A 22966-nucleotide genomic window follows, 5' to 3' on the forward strand; every position below is an offset into this window, starting at 1 on the left:
ATAAATCAATAAGTATGATCACCCTGCAACAAGTCAGTCGTTGGTCGTTGGTGTAAACATTCAGCGTTTGTGACACAAATTCAACATTTGGATAAAAATGAAATGTCATACGTAGGGTAGACTTAGAGTTTTTAAAATCTTGGGTTTGTTTTAGCGCAATATAATTTGTTTGAACCAACAACTGGATGGATATAAAAATCTATACCTATAAAAGAGGAACTATGTATGTATGTATATAAGTATATACCCATTGTTATAAAACTTTCAGGCATTATTAAGCATTAAGGATGGTTTGGTGCAGATCTGTCAAAAGAGCTCCCCCCCCTCACGAGGGTTTTAAGGGGTCCAGTGTCATAATTTTGGAACTTATATGTTTACAAATAAATATAATTTAAAAGCAGATGTTTACTTTCACCAACTGTTTTGTAGGTTTGAATAATCACAACATTCTGCATTAGTCATGATTTGAAATAGTGCCACACTTTTTCCACGGAATGCAGCAAAGAAAACTATTTTACTTTTGGATGAATCTAAATATATTAAACCTCAATCGCAACACACCTGTGCACTTAACAACGTTTAAAATCTCCAATATTGTGAACATAAAATCCTTTATCACAGTATTATAAACAAAAAAGGTATGGCAATGCCTTAATATTTTTATCTTTTTTTTCTATACCCACACAATCTAACATAAATTATTAAGTTAATAATAACCGTGCGTGCTACCTCAGGTAATCAAATGCCTCCCAATTTGACATTAACCCACCACATTACTGTCATTAAAAGAAGAAACTCCAATAATACTAATTCGAAACCTAAATCCACCCAAACTGTGCAACGGAACCAGCCTGACGATTTAAAAATTACACCAAACTTGATTGAAGTTTAAAGGAGAAATAGTCTTAATCCCAAGAATACCGATGATTTCATGAAGATCTTCCCTATTAAAAGTTAAAACTGTCAAAATTTTTCTTTAGGTATGCATGTAAACTAGCTGTTCTGAATTATATTCAGTTTTAATCAACTACTTGATTCCCGTACATAGGACGGACCAACAGCTAGTAATTGTTTAAAACTAGAGGTGTATCGGATATCTGAAAAATTGGGTCCGATAGGGTATCTTTCGAATAGCCAAATTTAATATCCGACCCTATCAGTTAATTATCCGACTTTTTCGGATAGGCTATGTATTTTGATGTTTTGGACAGAAAAAAATCTTCTTAACCATAATTTTGAATTTTTTAAAATCAAGGAACAAGCCATATTATTAGGGATAGGATATTTTTAAATAAAATTCCCCCTCATATATTACTTTTCCTACTCAACAGCTTCAAGGATGTACAGGTTGCAGCAGACCTACACAATGTATAGCGGCCAAACTAAACAAAGTAGATCTTTTGTAATAACTTAAACCTCCCTATTTTAATCCCATTGAATTTGGATACATTTTTTTAAAATTTCCAAATGGGTAGTTTTGTGGGGTGGAAGTAGTTTTTGGACATTTTTCAAAGTAAATGTAGGGTTTTATTGCAAGAGTCTACAGTAATGTAGGGAGGGGAATTAATTTGATTCCAAGATCAATGAAAAGACGCCCTTTTCAAAAATGTCCTCAAATGTACTACTACGCCAAAGTTTACTATTTTAAAAATACAAGAAATTTTGGAAAGTGTGAGAGCTTACAAGTGAATAAACTCAAATAGCAACAGTTGTTTAGTAATCATTGAAAATGGCTTTAAAACATCTTGGACTAAGTTTAAAGTTTAGCTCTATCTCCTCCAACGGTTTCAAAAAGTAGTCTGAAAACGTGTTTCCAATGATATGACTTATTTTTCTTTTAATGTTGGCAGCCATTTTTATTTTGTATTGCCAGCCTAAATTACTTCACCCCCCCATCCCTCAAAATAGGCATCTTATCCCTATTCAAAATCAGTTAATCTTAAACTCACTTTCCAACTCCAATTCAATTCTGTTGCTGTACTTTTGCTGATTGTAAAATGTGATTGGTTCATTGGTTAACATTTTGTGTTAACCAAAGTGTTCATTTATACACTACATGTGTCGTAGTGCACATATCTGCACCCTTGAGTGCACTGATTATAGAAGCATACCACCAGTTCTGTCATCCAACAATTTAACCGTTTTCTTGGTTGCCCTCAGAAGTGGTTTATTTATTACCACAATCTTCAGAACAAGTATAAAACAAAATATTAGTCTCACACTTTAAAGTTATTCGTTATTTAAATTTATGAATGAATACAACAACCTATGATGAAGGGATAATTCTATTTATTATTTGTTTCAGACTTTTTTTCTGTGGTCCCACCCCCTTCAGAACGAATCGTCTGGCAACAAAATCATCATAGGCGGAACGGATGTCATAAAGTATTTGGATATCAAATCATGTAGTACGCCAACACTTGTACAATGTTTTAATGGGGCAGTTAATGCCTTAGAGGGTTGCCAAAGGAAATCTCTTCATGAAAAAACTGTGAGTAAATAGTAGTTTACGCAACGATTGCGTTAAGTGAGTCTTTACGACACGAGTAGAAAATTTAATGCACGAGCCTTGGCGAGTGCCTTAAAAACTTCTACGAGTGTCGTAAAGACTATTAACGCGAGTTGCGTACACTACTTTACCTACGACCGTTTTTTAATTACTATCAATCTGGATTTAATTACTAACAATCACTAATGATAACTTTTTAGAGAGGTTATGTTTTCGTGTATTGTCATTGCCACTGAAAGTGATGCAACGACTTGTTGTATAATCAGCTGATTTCCTGTAATTACGTGTTTGTTAAACTTCGTTAAATATTACATTTCTAGCAGCATTTTTACCATAAATAATATTGTATCAGGTACAATTCGGCAAATATTTCATTTATTTTTGGACTTCCACCAACTTAATTATGAATACGCGCGTATCAACATGAACAAGTCGGATCAACAATTAAATTGGTCAACTGATCAGCTGATCAGCTGATTAGTTGACGTTCGAAGCATTACAATTTTAATTCTTTTCTCTCAATACTTGAACCTCATTGGTCCGTTACCTGTGTGGATATGAGAAAACTATGCGGATATGAAATGAAACTATGCGGATATGAAAGTAAACAGCTGTAAAGTGAAACTTTTCAATTCTAAGAACTGGACTGAAATGGCTACTTTAAAAAACGGTCGTAGGTAAAGTAAATTTCCGGAGAAGATTGATTGTAAGAGTTGTAGTTGAAGCAGGTCTAACCAGTGAAGGGCCTACTAGCTTATTGACTACAGCCAAGTTTGGCCACCACTGGCTAACATGTGGCTGCTGGTAGTGTGGTTGAATGTATTAACTTGTGTTTAAGTTTATACCATCCTACGAAAAACAAACATTCAAACTTAATTCACACAAATAAAAAATATTTAATTTATATAGGTTGTAAATATATAATAACCTCTTTTTAAAAATAAATAGAGGGGGTTTTGTTTTTCTTTTTTGCTGTGAAAACGTGTAAAACATTGTGTGTATGTGTGTGTGTGCGCAGAGCTACAAACCAACGGACCACACCTGTGTCCCAATTTTGATGAAATTTGGTATGTTACTACTAAACTATGTTTTAATTTTTGTTTTTGTTTTTGCCTCCTGATCTACTATATTATTAAAGTGATACAATCAAATTTTATGTAAACGGTTAAGGCCATTTACCAAATAAAAATATAGACGTATGGCACATCAAAATGAAGCTTAGAGTGTGTAGATTTGCCGAAAAGTATTGATATGGACGAATTTTCTAAGGTCTCTGCCCCACAGGCTGATTTCCAAAGGGCTACGCCTGGCATGCTTCCAAATTTTAAATTATTTAATTTAATTTAGTCAATGAAACAGCTGGTCAGTACAATTCACTGGTGTATGTTTATTTACTCGAAAAAGATGTTTGTATAGATTGAGTACTGTAGGGTTATGTTTGGTTTTAGAAAGGTTGTATATAAGTTTTTTTTTATTGCTCAGAGTTTCATTTTGTAATTTATATAGTTAGCTACATGTAAAGAGGCTTGACTAAAATTAACGAATTAAGGTCATTAATGATAAGCATCAATATGATGCAATTGATGCCATTGCTACACTAAGGTACGTTGTCATATTCTTTTTTAAGCTGCGTTGTCCAAGGCGCGTCTGTTGCGTCCGACGCAGAGCGATGATGGCCGAGCGATGATCGCCGAGCGATGATCGCTGAGCGTCGATCGCTTAGAGGCCCGTTGTCCAAGAACGCGTCTATTCAGTTCAACAGTTGGTTGCTGACTGTATTAAAATTTATTTTGCTCTCACTATTAGCGTTAAGAGCCAAGTCTTGAAGATCCTATTCATCGACGAGATAGAAAACGAGGAAATTCTGGACCTTTAGTGAACCTCGATTGTGTACCCACAGTGTTTTCAAAAAGAGAAGTGAGGAAGGATATTTTAGAATACTTATCAAAAACCACTTTAATGCAGACAAGAGTCTGTTAAGTGATTTTTTTTACTTTTAATGGAAACAGTTTAAGTTCCGTTAAATCCCTTAGTTGTAATAATTTAATTTAACACTAATTTATTATTATTTTGAAATTTTGTCTTAATTTAAATACAGATATCTCATATTCTAAATAACTCCCAATATGTAATCCATAGCTAAAATAAAAGTCAATACTTTGGTGAATTATTTTAGACTATAATTTTAATTTAATTTTGTGTTTTTGTTCGTAGCGGGTCTCTAACTCGTCTGATTGTAATTATCAGTAACTCAAATGGAAGCCCTTACATTACTGAATATTTTAAGGTTGAAACGAACTGCAAGCGTTAATAAGAACTGGAGATATTTAAAAATAATGATAAAAGTACGAAACCTATAAGAAATGTATGGGGAAGAGTTTTCGTTTGAATAACTTTAAAACGAAAAAAAATAAAAACGGATTCCCTTATTGAAATTAGCATGAAAATCTAGTTTTGTAAATGATGTGTCACAAAACTCTCATTACATAAAAACAATATGTATATCCAATATGGCGGATCCAAGATGGCGACCATAAACGTGTTTCCTATCGAAATGAAGTACTAACCACCCAATAAAAACTGGTGGTGGTCTTAAGTCAATATCTCAAAAATGTGCATAAAAAATGCATGTGGAATAATTTTTTATTATTTTTCCAATGTTGGGAAAAGCCACAATTTTTGATAATGATTTTAGGGGGTTTCCCATGGACCGATTTTTGGCAACCTTTAGTATATCACTCAGCAGACTCAACACTACAAAATAAAACCCTAAAACATTATCTTGCAATCTTTTTAGGTCATATTCTATATTTCTTTGACTATAGCCATTACATTAAGATGCTGTATATTATGGAGTATACGGGAGAACACAGAAACAACAATGCAATAGACGCAATAGACGCTGGCCGTCAGCGATCCCGTCTGCTCCCGGAGCAGTGCCCAGCGTCAGACGCTCGGCGTCTCAAGCGTCAGACGCTAGAGACGCTCCCTTGGACAACGGGCCCATTGAAATCAATGCTTAGCAGTCACTGAGCGTCCATCGCTAGCGTCTATTACTCAGCGTCAGACGCAACAGACGCGTTCTTGGACAACGGGCCTTTATCTATCAACATTAAAATTAGGTGTTTGAAAGTAAGTAGGTTTACACTTTTAAATCAGTTTATATTTTCAAACTAAATCACAGAGTTGCTGTATTTTAAAACACACATCAGCACCACTTTAATAGTTCTCTAGGTCACATTTTCTTCCCGTTGCAAAGCACGGGTATAGCAGCTTGCCACAATTTAAATTAATACTAGAGGTTAAAATACCTTAATCCGTCAATGTGATCACGTCACCGTTGAGCTGCGACCGGTTTTAACCCAGCAATTGTGGTTATCCTCAGGCAAAGAAGAAACATAAAGTCACTCGGATGAGGTCATCAGAAAGTCTATAAATTATACATAACGAAAAACAACACCTAAAGACATTTTTACATAAACACGTGGTACCTACCACTACTTTTTATCAGTACAGTTCACCCTTGTAATATACAGACTCTCCTCTTGCTTTGCTGGATACCTACATTTCATGCACAGGCCTTTGTGGCTCATGTGGATGAGCAAATGTAAACTTCTTCCTTCTACTGTGTGTTGTAAATATTGGGTTTCTGTGTTAATAAATGTATTATTAATTTTGTCATATTTTTCAGAAAAGCATAGTGTTCAAGGAACTCATATCATGCGTTATTAGAGTGTTGCAAGATCCATGTTGTGACAGGAATGGCACTTTTTTCACGCAACTCAAAACACCCCTTCTACGAATGATTACTATTGCCAATGAACTTGTCAAAACTTGCTCACACCAAGACATCTTATGGCTGGTAGAAGTTATGGAAAAACTCTTATTAGCTACAAAGGGTGATGTTAGGGTATGTATGTTACTAATAAAGTCATATTAGTGTTAAAGTTATTTGAGAAAATTAAATATTTATTCCTCATATTAATTTTACAAAAACTTTACTATTCACAATTAAATATAATATGTTTATAAGTTATTGTATTTTCTTCAGCTTGAATTTGTTCTGGGAGGTTATTGTAATTTTTTCTACCCATGTATCATGTTTTGTATGTAATATTCTTACTGGCGAGTTTTTTAACAAGTGGTATTTATTTAACAAGAACTCCTTAAAACTGTTAACAAAACTATTTTCTGATTTAAAACTTCTGATACAATAATTGAACTAATTATTATGTAATCCACTGAGAAGTTTGATGTCACCACAAATGAGTTTTTTAATAGCAGGGTGTCTAGTAGTCGGGAATAGTATTGAATTTCAAAATGGTCTTGAAAAGTCGGGATTTAGTCTTAAATTTGATTTCAAAGTCGGGAATTTTCATGATTTTGCCGCGATTGTTGTCTTGCGATTACGTAACCGCGAAAGCCAATGATGATGATGTCTACACAGCCTCGGGAAATGTTCACGATTTTGCCGGGATAGTGGACGACGACGATAACGTTACCGTGACCGCGGGAGACGACGATAACGTTTCCGTGACCACGAGAGACGACGATGACGTTTTTGTGACAGCGGGAGATGACAACGTTTCTGTGGCCACGGGAGACGACGCTGAAGTTTCTGTGACCGCAGGAGATGACGATGACATTTCTGTGACCGCGGGAGATGACGTTGATGTTTACCCGGACGAGGGAAATGTTCTCATGATTTTGCCACGATCGCGGAGGACGACGATGACGTTTCCGTGACCGTGAGAGTAAATGATGATGTCTACACGGCCGCAAGAAATTTTCATTATTTGGTCCCTATCGCGGACGACGGTGATGACGTTTCCGTGACCGCGGAAGACGACGATGACATTTCCGTGACCACGGGAGATGACGATGATGTTTCCGTGACCGTGGGAGACGACAATGACGTCTACACGGCCGTGGGAAATGTTCATGATTTTGCCGTGATTGCGGATGACGATGATAACGTTTCCGTGACCGCGGAAGACGACGATGACATTTCCGTGACCACGGGAGATGACGATGATGTTTCCGTGACCGTGGGAGACGACAATGATGTCTACACGGCCGTGGGAAATGTTCATGATTTTGCCGTGATTGCGGATGACGATGATAACGTTTCCGTGACCGCGGGAGATGCCGGTGATGTCTAAATAGCCGCGGGAAATGTTCATGATTTTGCCGCGATCGCGGACGACGACGATGACGTTTCCGTGACCGCGGGAGATGACAATGATATCTGCTCGGCCCCGGGAAATGTTCATGATTTTGTCGCGATCGCAGACGACGACGATGACGTTTCCGTGACCGCGGACGACGACGATGACGTTTCCGTGACCGCGGGAGATGACGATGACATTTCTGTGACTGCGGGAGACGACGATGACATTTCCATGACCACGGGAGATGACAATGACATTTCTGTGACCGCGGGAGACGACGATAATGTCTACACGGCCGCGGGAAATGTTCATGATTTTGCTGTGATCGTGGACGACGACGATCACGTTCCTGTAACCGCTGCAGTCAATGATGATGTCTAAACGTACGGTACGCGAAAGATTTCATGATGAAAAAAACCAAATCTGCTAGTTAGAGTTTTTTATTGCTGCATTATTTCTTTACTTGAAAACACCACATTATCATAATACTACTTTATGACAAAGACAGGGGTTGGTGTAGTGTTATTTAGAAAATTTGGTTAAGCTATAAAAATTGGTATCGGTATCAAGAATCGAAAATCGATACATTTTGGTATCAACGCCCACTAATTGTTGAAAAAACTAGTCTTGAAAAATCTGGAATTAGTCTTGAAAAGTCTGGAAATAGTCTTGAATTTTATAATGGAAATAAACTAGACACCCTGTTATAGAGAAGCAGAATGAGTTGATACAATTGCATAGCCTTGCCTTGGTTAAAAATTACCACCCTGTCAGAGGAAAATGAAGTAGAACAACTCTCAAGTAATCTCTTGGTTATGAGTATTACTGTAGTCTTTGATCTTGAATATTACAATTAAACCTCTCATTCTATTGTCAAATCTGAAGCCTATGTTATGTGTGTTTCATTGCCTCTTCTGATACAAGGCCACTGCAAGACAAAATAGCAACACCGCTGTCCCGGCAAACCGTAACATCTGATGCACATGCACTTATTTGTAATCTTATGTTTACTCGTTGGTTATTACTGTAATTATCATCGTGATGTGGTTGGATTCAGTTGGATAAGGCTGCTTAGGGCTAAAACGAAATCTTTACAAGGCTCACGATCTCCCTTCATTCTGTTTTGGATATCCTGTGTAATATCTAGTTGTTCCTCCACCACAACAAAGCATCACCTTTGAAAACAGATAAGCATTGATTAATTTGCTTAACCTTTCTATTAATAAAATAGGATCCATCTTCTCATCAAATATTAAATTCCATTTGTGCACGTTGTCACACAAAATCTGTGTCAAGGAATTTCCTTGGTGCTCTCTTGCGGAAGTGGTTTCTGTTTTACCACTGGAGTAATGTTCATAAAGTTGGTTTTTGGAGTTAATTAAATATTTGTTAGTCATCAAATTCTTTTGTAGGGCCTTCGTCCTTCCACAAAGAAGGAGGTGGAAATCCAGCGAAGTTTGTCAGAGTTCTTTCGGAGGTCATCAAACTGACCAGTCGGTCTCTCAAAGTTTTCATGTCAGCTGTATGCTCATAATCTCCAAAACATTATCTAGGGCCTCCTAGGGGGGGGGGGAGGTTAGTGTCATTAGGGGATTTGTTAGATAAAAGGTACTTTCAGTCTACTTGCTTGTGTTCCTTCATAAATGTCTTTGGTTTCTTTGTCTGAAGTAAACATAGCATTCGTATGTTGGTGACTAATCTGGCACAAAGTTCTCTTATGGTCTCAATACTATCCAACGAAGGGTTCTGAGGATCTTCAGCTGCTACTTCTCCAATCGGTAAACCCATTCTACATGATCATCCAGTTCCTGGCTAGTTTTCTGCGATGGGACGACCGGGTGACTTGCTATAACTGAAGTGGTGGATGAATGCTGGCCGTGGTGGTGGTTGTTGCTGTAGTGCAGGTGCAGAGTGTTGGAAGATGTGGGAAGTCTAGCGATGTAACACTGCTGATAATCGGGTTCATCTGTTCTTCGGCAGGTGATTTATCTCCTACACCTAGGAACGAAAAGACAAACCCACCTTCGGACTCTTAATCTGGAATTCTTATAGTCCCTTTTTGGGTGCCAAAATATGTAATTTGGTTAGCTTCAGTCAAGCGCTGGGATCTTTCTAGGGATCTGAAGTCGGTCTTCGATTTAGGAAAAAGGTATAGATAGCTCAGATTGATATGGTTGGCCCACAAGGACCGGAAAGTTCTGGTAAATAATATAAACCAGTATAAGAAACTGTGAGGTACCAAATTTTAAGGGGGGTAAAAACGTATTGCTAGTCAACAAACACCATAACTTACCCGATTTTTATCCACAACATCCTACTCCTAGGCCTATGTGTTGGCCATAGCTTGGGCTATGGGCCAAAGAACGTAGGCCTACTTTTAATAACAGTGAAGTACACAAACACACCCACAACAATATATTTATTCATAATAGCACTCCGTTTCACATAATAAAGTTAAAACGACCGATTTTACGAATATTTAACGCCGATTACAACATCACTTAACCTCAAAATGGTGTTTGTTGACCAACGACAGACGACAACTAGACCGGCTCAACAGGTGAATTTCCGATCAGCTGTTGGCTAGTTCTCGAACTCACCACCAGAGCGATTAAGCCTCGACCGAGGAAATCATGATTTGAGCCGGACAAGATTATTCGCTGTTCGACCGTCGACTCGTTAACGAGAAGCCTCTTCGCACAACGAAACTACTAACTTCGTCATACGATATCGATTCAGGTTAGCTACGTTTTCAGACTTTCCTACTTTCTTTTAAATATTATTTTTCCAACATACGCATACTCGTCTGCCATTTATTTTATCCGTTTACGTTCGATTATAATTTTCTAAATTTTATTAACTTAGTTCTTGCCGACTCGTACAAAACCCGCCAGTTCCTGCCTGCCAGTGACTAGCGGTGGATATTTTTCGGCTCTTTTAAACCAATTGGCTATTAAATTACGTTAATTCGGTTCGTTTCACGATTAAATTATTACTTAAGTTACTCCAGTTAATTCGACGTTTTAATACCCCGAGACTCGTCGTCTGAGTTCTAAACCCCGTCTTTGGCGGGTGAAAGAATCGAGTCTTGGGAGCAGGCTGAGTTGAATAATCAGCTACAAAAATTAGTATTAAATTTATTTTAAACCACTCACGTTAAATTATCCGTCCAATTATATTAATTAGGCCCCGACGACTCTGTAGGAATTGCTTTTTACATTAGATTCGATTTTATTATCCACCACCGTCTTTAGCCAGATAGTTTACAGTTTAATACGAGTATTTATATCACATTGGCTTAAGATTGAATACTCGTCGGCCCTACAGAGTCATTCTAAAAGTTAGGCAAAATTCTCCAAAACACGTTAGCGAAGGTGAGGATGAAATAGCTCCTACTGAGCGTCTGCAGGATTTCCTGAGCGCTTCTAGAGCTCTGAGCCTTCGATTAAATTTTAAATAAATTGATCAGTCAAAGCCGTGACACCTTCGTATCGACCCCTGGATTTTTCTCGGCTCCTTCTGAGCACTCCGGGGAAGAAATTTGAGTGTGGCCGGTTCTAGGGGTAGGCCTAGCCTGACTTGGTGAATACTAGTTTATTCCCCCCCTAGAATTTTGCGTCACAAAACTCTCATCATTGCCATCAAGGGAATGCTTGGATTTCTCTATCAGGAAATGGTACTGTCCAAACTTCTCTAGCAGGTATAGGTACTGCTCAGATTTCTCTAGCAAGAAAGGATACTGCCCAAATTTCTCTATCATGTATAGGTACTGCTTGGATTTCTCTGGCAGGAAGGGCTACTGCTCGGATTTCTCTAGCAGAAAGGTGTACTTCAATTATTCACCAGAACTCCATCCAACCATTTCATCTGACAACGAAGCGAGCACTGTCTTTTTTTGATGGACCAGCAACACTGACATTGTTCTGGTTTCATGGTGGAGCGACGGCTGACTCGTTCCGGAAGGCAACTGACTGTGGGCTCTACTGCCCCCTATTTTATATTCTCCGCTCTACTCCTGATCCAACATAGCCTACTGCTGTCGAGGGCGTACTTTGTGGTATGGTACCTTACACCATGGCAACAGGCTTGCCACACACCAGCACCTGTGGCCTTGTATTAGAAGGGGCTTTGAGGTTTTGTGTTGATAACAATGATTGTATGCATGTTGACTAGATGGAAACCAACACAACTAACTTTATTAACTTCAGCTAATCTATAATTTAATCTATGTTCAAATGTTCATTTTCAATCTTGTGACCGTTCGTAACTACAGTACTCTGAACTTTTTAGTTAAAGTTGTATACAAGGATGTATTTGAATTATAACAATTGTACTATATAAAATCAAATTTGCAATTAAATTAAAAACAAGTTCAGTTTAATACTTTTGAAATGGGAAGGAAACATTTAAACAAGTTTGTGACTGGGGTAATCTCTGGTAGACCAACAGAACTTTTGTTCATTTGTTTGTTCAAGATAAGCTATGTTTGTTAATCTCATCCAGAATTGTTGTTCGTTAAGGCTTGATTATACAGGGGGAGGTCACAACCTACTAGTCAGCTGTTTCACGATCAGCTGGTAAACTAGCCCAGTGTACATACACCGTTTGCTTGATAGCTGCTATCAAAAAAGCTGTGGCAAAAATTTTACGAACCTCTCACCAGATTTTGAACATACTATATTGTAAAACTATCCAAGTTGTTATTGATTTGTGTCCGTGATCTATCACAGTTATTAGGATTAGCCATGATAATTTTAAAGATATTGGCATTGACTATTGGATTAATAGTCAAAGATATTGGTTAAAAGGGTATTCATACTCACTGGCTAGTTGCTTGTGATAGGTTGCACTGCATCTTATGACTTTGTCAATGATACTTATGTATTTTTACGACAAATAACGATTTATTTTTATTTATATTATAATGATTATTATTGTTATTATTATTTTGTGAACTCCCCCTGTTTAATTAAGCCTTTAACAATGACCAGAATGCCATAGGTCTGTCTCAATAAAGGATTAATTTCAACTGTTACTCCTCCAGTTGTAAAAGGAGGACTAATCAAGGACCACTAATCACCATAAACATTTTTTTTTCAGATTACTGTAAGCACTCTCCAACTTTTAAAGAACATAATAAACGTAGAGTTCGCATTCCACATAGTAGAAGATCTTTGTGAAGTAAATATGTACAATTTGTTCTGTTTTTTAAAGCAGAGTTTAAATGACTCTTTAAGTTGGGAGGTACGAGACACAATACTAGAAGTTTTTCAATCTGCTGTTCAAGTTGGAGACAGAGGTGGGTGTTGAGATATTATTAGTACAATATTACTATTAGGTATTATTAGTATCTTATAATTTTATGTGAGTGATACCTCGTAAGTGACACAACTGACTTGATCAGGGCTTGATTTAAACCATGGTGCTGTTTCTTGGCCAGTCTAAAGCCCCCCATAAACGGTCTGACATTCCGGCAGATGTATCAGGTCTACGGTCCGTCTGTCAAATCTGGCTGTTACCCTACACGATCCGACCAGTGTTCCGACAGGGCAATCTTCGAGAAACATGAGCTTTATTCTGTCAGCATCGGATCAATTTCAGATGGTCCGTCGAGTCCACAAAATCACTGAAGTGAACTGCCGGTACGCAGACCAAGTCTGTTGAGCCCATACATGATCTGAATTTTTTTTTACAACATTTATTTCTGGATATGTTGGTTGTGTCGGCCGAGTTGACAAAGTCAGTCTGGAAATCTCCACCGACTGCAAACTTGTCCGACTGTCTGCGGACCCAGTCTATTTTACCCACACACGGTCGGAGTCGGATGAGTCAGCAGACATGTCTTCCGACACGTTGGACCGTGTATGGGGGGCTTAACACATAGCAATACCTCATGAGGAGCACAACAAAATTGATTTAAACCATGGTGATGTCCAGGGCCGGCCCCAGTGGTGGGCGGTCGCCCAGGTCGGCGGGGCCGGGGCGGTGGAACTGGGGCGGCAGAGCCAGGGCAACAAAAAAATTTTAGGGAACAGTAAATTTTTAATACGAATAAAATAATAAATTCATTAAGTGAATGTGAAGAGTACAATTTTCTATATTACATTTTACGCAAAGAACAAGCCTAAGAAGATAAACGGCAATTCAAACATAGATTTAAAATTATAATTTTAGCCCAAATATAAAAACAAACCACTTGGCTTGTGTATCAAACAACCGTCGCCACCACGTTACAACGTTACCCAGGACGAGTGACAGCGTCAAAGCAACATTGCAGCGGTTGGGATTGACCTCGATGTATTCCTCTCTCTCTCTGCCCCCTCCCACGACGCTGTGTTTACTTTATTATTGATTATTTTGGTAGCATGGGCTTCCCTTCCCTCCGAAAGAGAGGAGTTGCAAAAATGAGATATTTTGCTACTTTTTATCTTAATAAACAATGTCTTAATTTGCTAACAATTAATAACATTGCCGTTTTGGGGGAAATCCAAGATGGCCGAAAGTCCTGCCGACTCTTAGTTCAGATTAAAAAAAAACCCAAAAAAATAATTGAGATCTGCAACTGTAAACATAAACAAGCTTATAAAGTGAAAATAATTTTAAAATGTGCAAATTACACTTAGAACCCTTAGTACATAATTAAGTCAGAGTTCAGGGAGACACCATAATTCGACGATCGCTCAAGGAAGGGGTGGAGCCCAGGAGTAAACAATTAGGCGGGACAGTGGCATAGATAAGGGGGGATCAGGGGGATATAATGGGTAAAAAAATACCCCCCTTCAACCTATAATGGGTAAAAAATTGTAATAACATAAAAAAAAATGTTTTAACGGATGCAATGAAATAGTGAACCTTTTTAATTTTACTTCTATTGTATTAAGCTTGTTTTTCGAAAGTATACTTTCAAAATCAATAAATCGTAAATAAACTGCAATGCCAGTGAAAGTAGTATGGTTTTTGCGCGCGGAACAGAGTACAGGCACAAGTCACGGAAGGTCAACAGTCTATCCGCCCCTCCCCCTACCACCACCACTTCACCTTTTACACCTACCTGAAATTAATCGTTTTAACGTCAGCAATAAAATAGTTAATCAAATGTCATGCCTATTGTACTAAGCTTGTTTGTTTGTACGTATACTTTCATTATCAATGAATAAATGGTAACAGATAAACTACATGCCGGTAGCCAATAGCAGTGGTGGGGTGGGACATTTGCGCGCCAAACAGACGCGAGTTACAAGACGTTCCGCGTTCAACCGCCCATCGACACCCTCCTCCTCTACCTCGTCACCCACACTACGCTTGATCTGTTGTCTGGTGTTAATTATTGTGCCAGTGTGTTGTTATGATTTTCGTATTCCGTGGTGTCTCATGAGTGTTATTTTATGTCGAAACAAAGTTAACTGATCGGGTTTTTCGCCCCGAAAAGAAAAATTTGATGGCGTTAGCTGGTGTAGCAATGGAACAACGAAGTTAAGTGATTTTATTACTCGCCTTTCAAATAACTTTTTTTTAAATAGGCCAAGTCCCGTTAACATATTAATCAAAATATTCGGTGTTAAAGGATAGAGAAACATAACGTCAAATGTTATCATATAACGAAAAGCCTAGCATAAGTACTTAAAAAATAAATGTAATAAAAACTAGTCCACATGCAATTAAAGCAAAAAGTTTAATTTCATAAGTACAAAATTGCATAAAATTGTATTAAGTATTAACACCAGATTTCACTTCCTAAACGCTTAAAAATAGTTTTTAGAGAAGTTATTTTTCTCAAATTTTACGGGGGACCCCCCTTACTTGCGGGGGGGAATTCCATACCCCCCAGACCCCCTGGGGGGCGGCGGTCGCCGATCTCGCCCAGGGCGGCAGAGTCGCTAGGGCCGTGCCTGGTGATGTCTCTTGGCCAGTCTGACATACCTCGTGAGTGGTACAACAGACTTGATTCAAACCATAGTGTTGTCTCTTGGCCAGTCTGACATAATGGCAATGCCTCAAGATTGCTACAACAGACTTTATTTAAGCCATGGTGCTTTCTCTTGGACAGTCTGACATAGACATAGACATACTTTATTTGCACAAAACATTCCATACATGTCATAACATTTAGAATAGGTGCATTGTCAAAATTATATCCATACATAAAATATTTTACATTTAAACTTAACTTAGAATTAAACACTTAAAATGAAAAAATAAAAAATGTTTTTAATTGAAGTTCTGTAAATGTCTTCAATTAAGTAAATACCCCCGCCGCAGCAAACCTGCAGACTAAGGGAATTTCCATTTGCCTGATTGGATTTACACTAAAATATCTCCTTAAAAATATCACATTCCTTATTTAAATAGAATCAGTTTAACACATACTTAGGTTTGCTGCAACAGGGAGGGTAAAAGTGTTTTTTTATGTAAAATGTTAATAGTTAGTAAGAAATAAAAACATTTTACAAATTTGGGCAAAATAAGTTAATAAACAAGCAAACTACAACAGTTTACTTATTCTCCATAAGAATAACATGGGAATTTTAAATTTACAATTTTTTGGAATTTTCTCCGTAACCATTAGGTGCATTATATTATAACGCATCAATATACTAAATTATTAGTTTTTTTAAGCTCTACAAAATAGTTTGGAAAGAAATTGCAAAATTTTATGTATTTTGATTCAAAAATGGGAAAAACTCATTTTTACCCCATAAAACCCCCCATAAACCCCCGTTTCCATGCTGGTTTGCGAACTCGTTAGAATAAACGTAGGTTTACACGTTTGTACCAAATTTCATCAAAATCGGATCGTTTTTGCTCGAGTTATCGCGCTAACGGACACATATATAAATATATATAAATATATATATATATATATATACAGGGTGAGTTTTAATTGTCCCCCCCCAACTTTTTTCAACATTTTTTAAAATATCAATCCCAGACCACTTCCAAACATTGTTGGGTAGTAAGTATTTTAACGGATGGCGTTTTTGGCCTCTAGGGACCTCAAAACGAAAAAAAAAATCGGTCCCGGGTCCAGGTCTTACCATGAGTACTACGGTAATAGCTTATTCCCTATATGGGAAATTTGCTAAAAGCCTTGTCAATAAGTAAATTATCTATTGTCTCTTTAAATTTGGTTTTGCTTATTAACTTATAGCATGGCGGAAGCACATTGTACAATCTCAGCATACAATGGAGATTTTTTCATATAGGGTCAAATGGAGTCTAAATATATTTTCATTTTGGTTTTCATACCTGTGATTAAAATTTATTGTTTCTGGTAGCTCATTTTTAACTGAATGTATGTAATTTAATAATTCTAGAATAAATAACCCCGTTAAAGTCTGAATTTTTAAATTTTGAAAATATTTCTTACAAGAACTGCGTGGATGAGAGTTTGTGATAATGTGAATAATACGTTTTTGTAACCTGAATATATTTTTAATACAAGTAGCTTGAACCCATAAAATCATGCCATATCTTAATAATGACTCCACATAAGCATGATAAACAACTTTAAGTGTCTCAATCTTTAAGAATCATTACTTTTTCTAAGTACAGAGCCCATTGCAAACCCTTGTTTATTCAGGAAAAAATACTCATTGTTTTTAATTTATTTATTTATGTGTGTCTTGTTTATGTAAAAGTTAATATTAATGCTGTAGCCTTGAGATCACATTCACATACCGGTAGTCATTTAACTAGACATAGGAATAATTTAGAGTTACCTTTAGTCAGGCTAACAAAGTCACAAGAATCTTTTTCTTATATAGGGTTAAAGATGTTTAATCGTTTGCCAGCTGAGGCACACTGTGTTGATCTTAAGTTATTTAAAAGTAAACTTTTTGCTGGTTATTAAATCACCCTTTTAGCGAATTTCCCATATGGGGAATAAGCTATTACCGTAGTACTCATGGTAAGACCTGGACGCGGGACCGATTTTTTTTTTCGTTTTGAGGTCCCTAGAGGCCAAAAACACCATCCGTTCAAATTCATATATATATATATATTTATATATATATATACTTTTGTGCCCACCCAGTTTGGCAGTCAGTGCACTGGTAATTTACTCGGTGTGGCAGTCACCCGCCCGAAAGCCAGTCAGCTCTCCCATAAGCCAGTCAGGTATGGCTTCCCGTGCACTTTATACGTATGAAAACAGCAAACCGGTGCTGCTGCCTGTGTCGATAAGCGTAACTGCAATACCAATGCGGAGACTGTCTCATCGTGTGTTCTATCGTGGAGTAGTGTAGCCAGTACGGCACCCTACCCTACTTTGTAGCGGTAAAACCCAGCGGTCTGTAACCTTCGTTTACTCCTTGTTACTATTTGTGTTGGGATAGTGATTATGTTACGTGTTAATGTTTAAACATGTTCATACTCCAAATAAATATGATGCACCTCTAATAAGGATCGTCGAATATTAATTAATTATAATTGGTTGAATCTTGATCCTACCCGTTCATCATCTCATATTTTAAGTTATTTTGATTTTTTTTACCTTCAGTTGAAATTTTAGTCAACTTCTCCTTTATACAATATTTTTTATCCTAGTATTTACAGTGTTTCCACGGACCGGGAACTATACGGATTTTCTTTATCTCGAGAAATATACGTGAATCTTGTCCGAGATACTGGAACTGTTTTTTACGCAATTGCGTAACGCGAAGGAGTAACTAGTAACTATTACATATGACAACGATATTATTCTATCTGATAAGAATAACCATGAAACTACACTCGAAAAATAAAATATTTTTATAATAATTTCAATTTTACAAACAAACTATTACAGGAATTATATTTTGGGACGGATGAATGATAAGGAAGCAACAAAAAGTGGTCACGAGTGCAAATACGGGGGGGAGGGGGGTACAATATAACGAACGCCAGAAACGATTATTTGTTTACTTTTCAGATTCCTTATCAAATCTCTCTCTCTCTCTCTCTCTCTCTCTCTCGCTCTCTAACAATGTACAGATTGTGGACTTTACGATTTAAGTTTTCCTGCAATTATTTCAGTTCAATCCCATACCTATCCTTATGGTTTCCTATCTATTATTTTTCAAAATAAATAGTAAAGCAGGTTAAACTATTTTTTATTTTATTTTCTTGAAACCAAACACTCTTTACCATCCCGTATTCTGCAGAGTCAAATGTTTAACACTGTGTTTATAAAAATTGAATGGCCACACAATTTTGTGTTTTATTTTTTTTTACTAATAGTAACTGGGATATTTATATATGCCAATAAGTGCTGCAAGCTGTAATAAATGCTGCTGATTAATATCAAAATAAGTTATAATTTATTTTGTATAATACATCGGTCATTGAATACAAACCATAACCATGGGTTTTCTATTTGTAACTTTAACTTGCAAATACAGTAGAACCTCGCTTAACTGGAGTCGCATCATCATGATGCCTATATATTATATAACCTCACAAATCCCAAGAAAATGTTTTATTAACTGTGTTTTTCAGTCTAATATTTCGATATGAACGATATATTTAACTATTTACGGTAATTTTTATGTGCAGTAGGTTCCCAATTATTGAAATATTACAGATAATTTAACAAAAATAAGATGGAAGCAAAACGGAGAAATATCGATCAGTATCGTCAAGGTCAACCTATACGCTCGCACCTACACACTGACAATCTTGCACTGACACTGACATACTGACAATCGTCTGCTGTCACAACACTACAATATTTTGTGGTTGGGTCGTTGGGTGATTAGTAACCATGACAACTTGTGGATGTAGAGAAACCAAAGAAAGAATAGAACAAAGAGAAATAATAAGAGGTGTCATTTTTATCTTTATCTTATTTTTATCATTGTTATTATTACCAGAAAGACTTAAGTACAGTACTATGATTTTATGGTGTTTTATGAGTTATTTAATATTTTTATCCCCATACTTCTGTTCTGAAACATCATGTAGTAGTAGCCTAGGATGACTACGGTATCAGTAGTCTTCTAGCCTACATTTTCATTTTGTTTTGTTCTTTACGTGATTTATTGCTGTACAGTAAGCAAGTTTTGTTTTGTTTGAGTAAGCATACGGTGTAGTTTTTATTAGTAAACCAAGGTTAATGACTTCACATATCACGGTTGCGCAATACCTATTGTATTTTGACTATGTAAAATGCAAATTTATAATCACGTTAACGTCCATTTATATAGTGTCCCGGAACGGCATTGTTCCTGAGTAAGAAACATATAAATATCATATTTAAATTATCCAGAAGTCCTTAGTTACTCACACGGGGAAAAAAAGTTTTAGGCCTAAATCATTTGAAACCTGTACATTACATATTTTTGGTCGAGTTTTCGACCACTGGACGACCACTAGTTAAAGTTAATTGTATTACAACAATCTTTATAGTAAGCAATATAAGCTTGAATCGGACTTATCTGCCTTCAGCTAATCCATCATATGATAATACGTTAGAGAGTATGCCCATGCTGAAGTTTTACTTATACTTGAAGAATGACTTAATTTAGTACCAAGAAATAAATCACACCCCTTACATACACTGTGCTGTTTTAATGCTGTGTAGTTGATTGCTACTGTATTAACCTGTGATCGCATATTAATTCATTCATTAAGAACGTATTTAAAAAAATACTACTTTTATTTTTTTTAAATTTCTATGATTTATTTACAATAACAGAAATGTGTAAGATTAAAATAAAGTAATGTGTTGCATTGTCCATTTAAAAATACATCATAGTAAATTGAAATTCCACTGAAACTTAAACAATAAAAGCCGAAATTAGTTATAAAGAAAACACGAGTTTCCTTTATATTGCTTTTACAATCGAAATATACATACTGAGCCACGGCTCGGTCCCCCGGTACTTTTCATTTTAAATATTCAAATAAAGTCGATTATTTTTAATGTTTTATGAAACGTGACATAGCAAATTTCCACGGAACTTTTTTTGTCGGCTACTACTTTATTTTATTTTTTGGTCAGGTTAGTTTAAAAACAGTGGATTCTGTATACAAAAAGTGAAATGTTCTAAATCATATTTTTTTATTTTTGGCTTATGTACGTAATTTAAATTGTACGAGAGGGGCTTCCCACCGTGCCGGATTGCGCCGTGCGGGCATATTTTGATCCAGTGGCGGGTGTTTGGTGTTTTGAATAAGAATACTGAATTGCTCGTTTTAAGATCGTATCATTACAAATCCTATCATTTTAAGATTTGCTTACACTTACGAGAAATGCATTTTCCATTTTTACATTTCTCAGGTACAAATTTTATGAAATAACGTACATTATTGCGTTGTTTGACAAGTAGCTGGGGACCGAGCTTTGTTCGGGAAACTTTACACTTTGAGAGTATTCCTTGGTCAATGTAATGCTATCCCAAAAATAATAATTTGCGGTATTTTTTTTCTTGACATTTAACTTCTATTCAAATAATAATATCATAGTTTACTGAAATGATGAGATAGAAGAGTTTTTAAAAATTTGTTTGGTTCCCCTAAATGGCCGAAACTATAGAAATTACCCAGTATTTTTCACGCTGAATTCAAAGAAGGCTATTAGTAGTATGAAAATCTTCCCACCTTCCTTCCTTTGAAGTATTAGTCACTGCAAGAACTTGGACTCGCTCCAAAACCAGAACCGAAACGTTTAATTTACCCTCAATTTTTAAAATGTAATAAGTTACAATTTTCTGGAAACTCAGGACACTTTCTGACTGAAAATAATTACGGTTGATCCTTGTTGGTGAGTACCAAAAAGGAACCTTAGGTATAAACATGGTTGTATATCCAAGTTTGGTTGTCCTTGATATTGCACTATTTCATTGACACTGACAAATTAGGGCTAGGCTGCACTATAAGTTAATTGGGAGTTTATTTGATATCTAGTCCTAAGCTTATAGCCATCTTAAGGCAAACATAACCAAAACCTAACCACAGACATATAAATATAAGTGATATAAATATAAACACTCATCCTCTGTAGGCCTAAAGCTACCTATCTATATTTTTTTGGGTTAGGATTAGTACTTTTTTGAGAGAGTGTCATTATGTACTGAGCACACTTAGATGATATAGGGTATCAGTGATTTATGAAATTATTTATTTATAAAAAGCAACCTAACGGAGTTACCTTAATGATGCACCCAGTATTTAATACAAAAATTAAAGCTTATGCCTATGTATATTAGTTTTAAAACAGAGTAGAATAAGGCACCTATAATCTAGATTAGGCATTGATTAGTGTTTATAAACTAAACATGGATGAACCACTAAGTCAAGCTACTAATCCAGTTTTTCAGGCTAGGCTAAACTGAACTCTGAAAGCATCCATCTCAAAACGGCCACAACTTAAGAACAGATCCTAGAATTTGATTTATTTTAAACTTTATTTTTCTGAAATAGATAGCTAAACTGTCCAGTGCAATCATCCCACACTGCAAATAGCAACACTCAAACTTAGTTAGGTAAGCTAGTGGTAGGTTACAACTAATTATTATCCCTGTGACCGATTCAGTGTAACATCTGACATCAGTCAGAATCAGACGACATTATTGACAACGACACTCGTCGTGTCGTTTCTTTAATTTACGGTATAATATAGTATAAAACATCTACCATATCCATAACAATGTTCTACCACTGCACCTAAACAGCAGAAAAAAGCAAATCACCAAATTCAAATCACCAAGATTCGCACAATATGACAAATTATTTATAAATTAAAAACAGTATATCTTCTGTGCCAGTAGTTAATGCGTGATTGAACTTCAAACAAACAAACAAACACACAAACTTTCACATTTATAATATTAGTAAGATAAGATGTATTAATTAAATATTAATTACTAGCTGTGTGCCCGTTCTACGCACGGGGATCCTCTAGTGGTCAGTTGAAACCTTCCTAAATAAAGAAAAACTATTGGTTTGCATATTTTCAGATATGCTAGCCAAACTATTATATACAAACAAATACAGTATCTGACAGTTTCAAGTAAAAAAAAAATGCGTAATAGATCTATGAGGGGTACACTTCCATATCTGTTGGCACAAAACCTAAATTAGTAATATTGATTATTCGATTGTTTAATTCCATATATCGTTTGGTTAGTTAGGTTAGGTTAACCTTACCTAACTAACCAAACGATATATAGTTAAAATACTATACCTCAACCTCGCCATTAAACATTCAGGTTGGAAATTTCACTATCAAAGGTGCTCTTGGCCTGTCCGTACGGAACACTGAGTTATATGCGCTACCAACTTATGAATAATTGTTTAAGCCTACGAA

The 22966-nt window shown here is 36.3% G+C and overlaps 1 protein-coding gene across 1 annotated transcript in view; it reads left to right on the forward strand.

Moving 5' to 3' along the window:
* Positions 1–22966, forward strand: part of LOC128989151 (uncharacterized) — a 108742-nt gene that overhangs the window by 70563 nt on the left and 15213 nt on the right. Inside the window, exons 5-7 of the mRNA XM_054411020.1 lie at positions 2306–2491; positions 6201–6419; positions 12781–12979. Coding sequence (XP_054266995.1) covers positions 2306–2491; positions 6201–6419; positions 12781–12979 — 604 coding nt within the window. The remainder of the gene's footprint in view (positions 1–2305; positions 2492–6200; positions 6420–12780; positions 12980–22966) is intronic.

This window comes from Macrosteles quadrilineatus, unplaced genomic scaffold (genome assembly GCF_028750875.1).
Source record: "Macrosteles quadrilineatus isolate MER2022 unplaced genomic scaffold, UCM_ALF_1.0 Scaffold_3__2_contigs__length_128488019, whole genome shotgun sequence".
NCBI lineage: Eukaryota > Metazoa > Arthropoda > Insecta > Hemiptera > Cicadellidae > Macrosteles > Macrosteles quadrilineatus.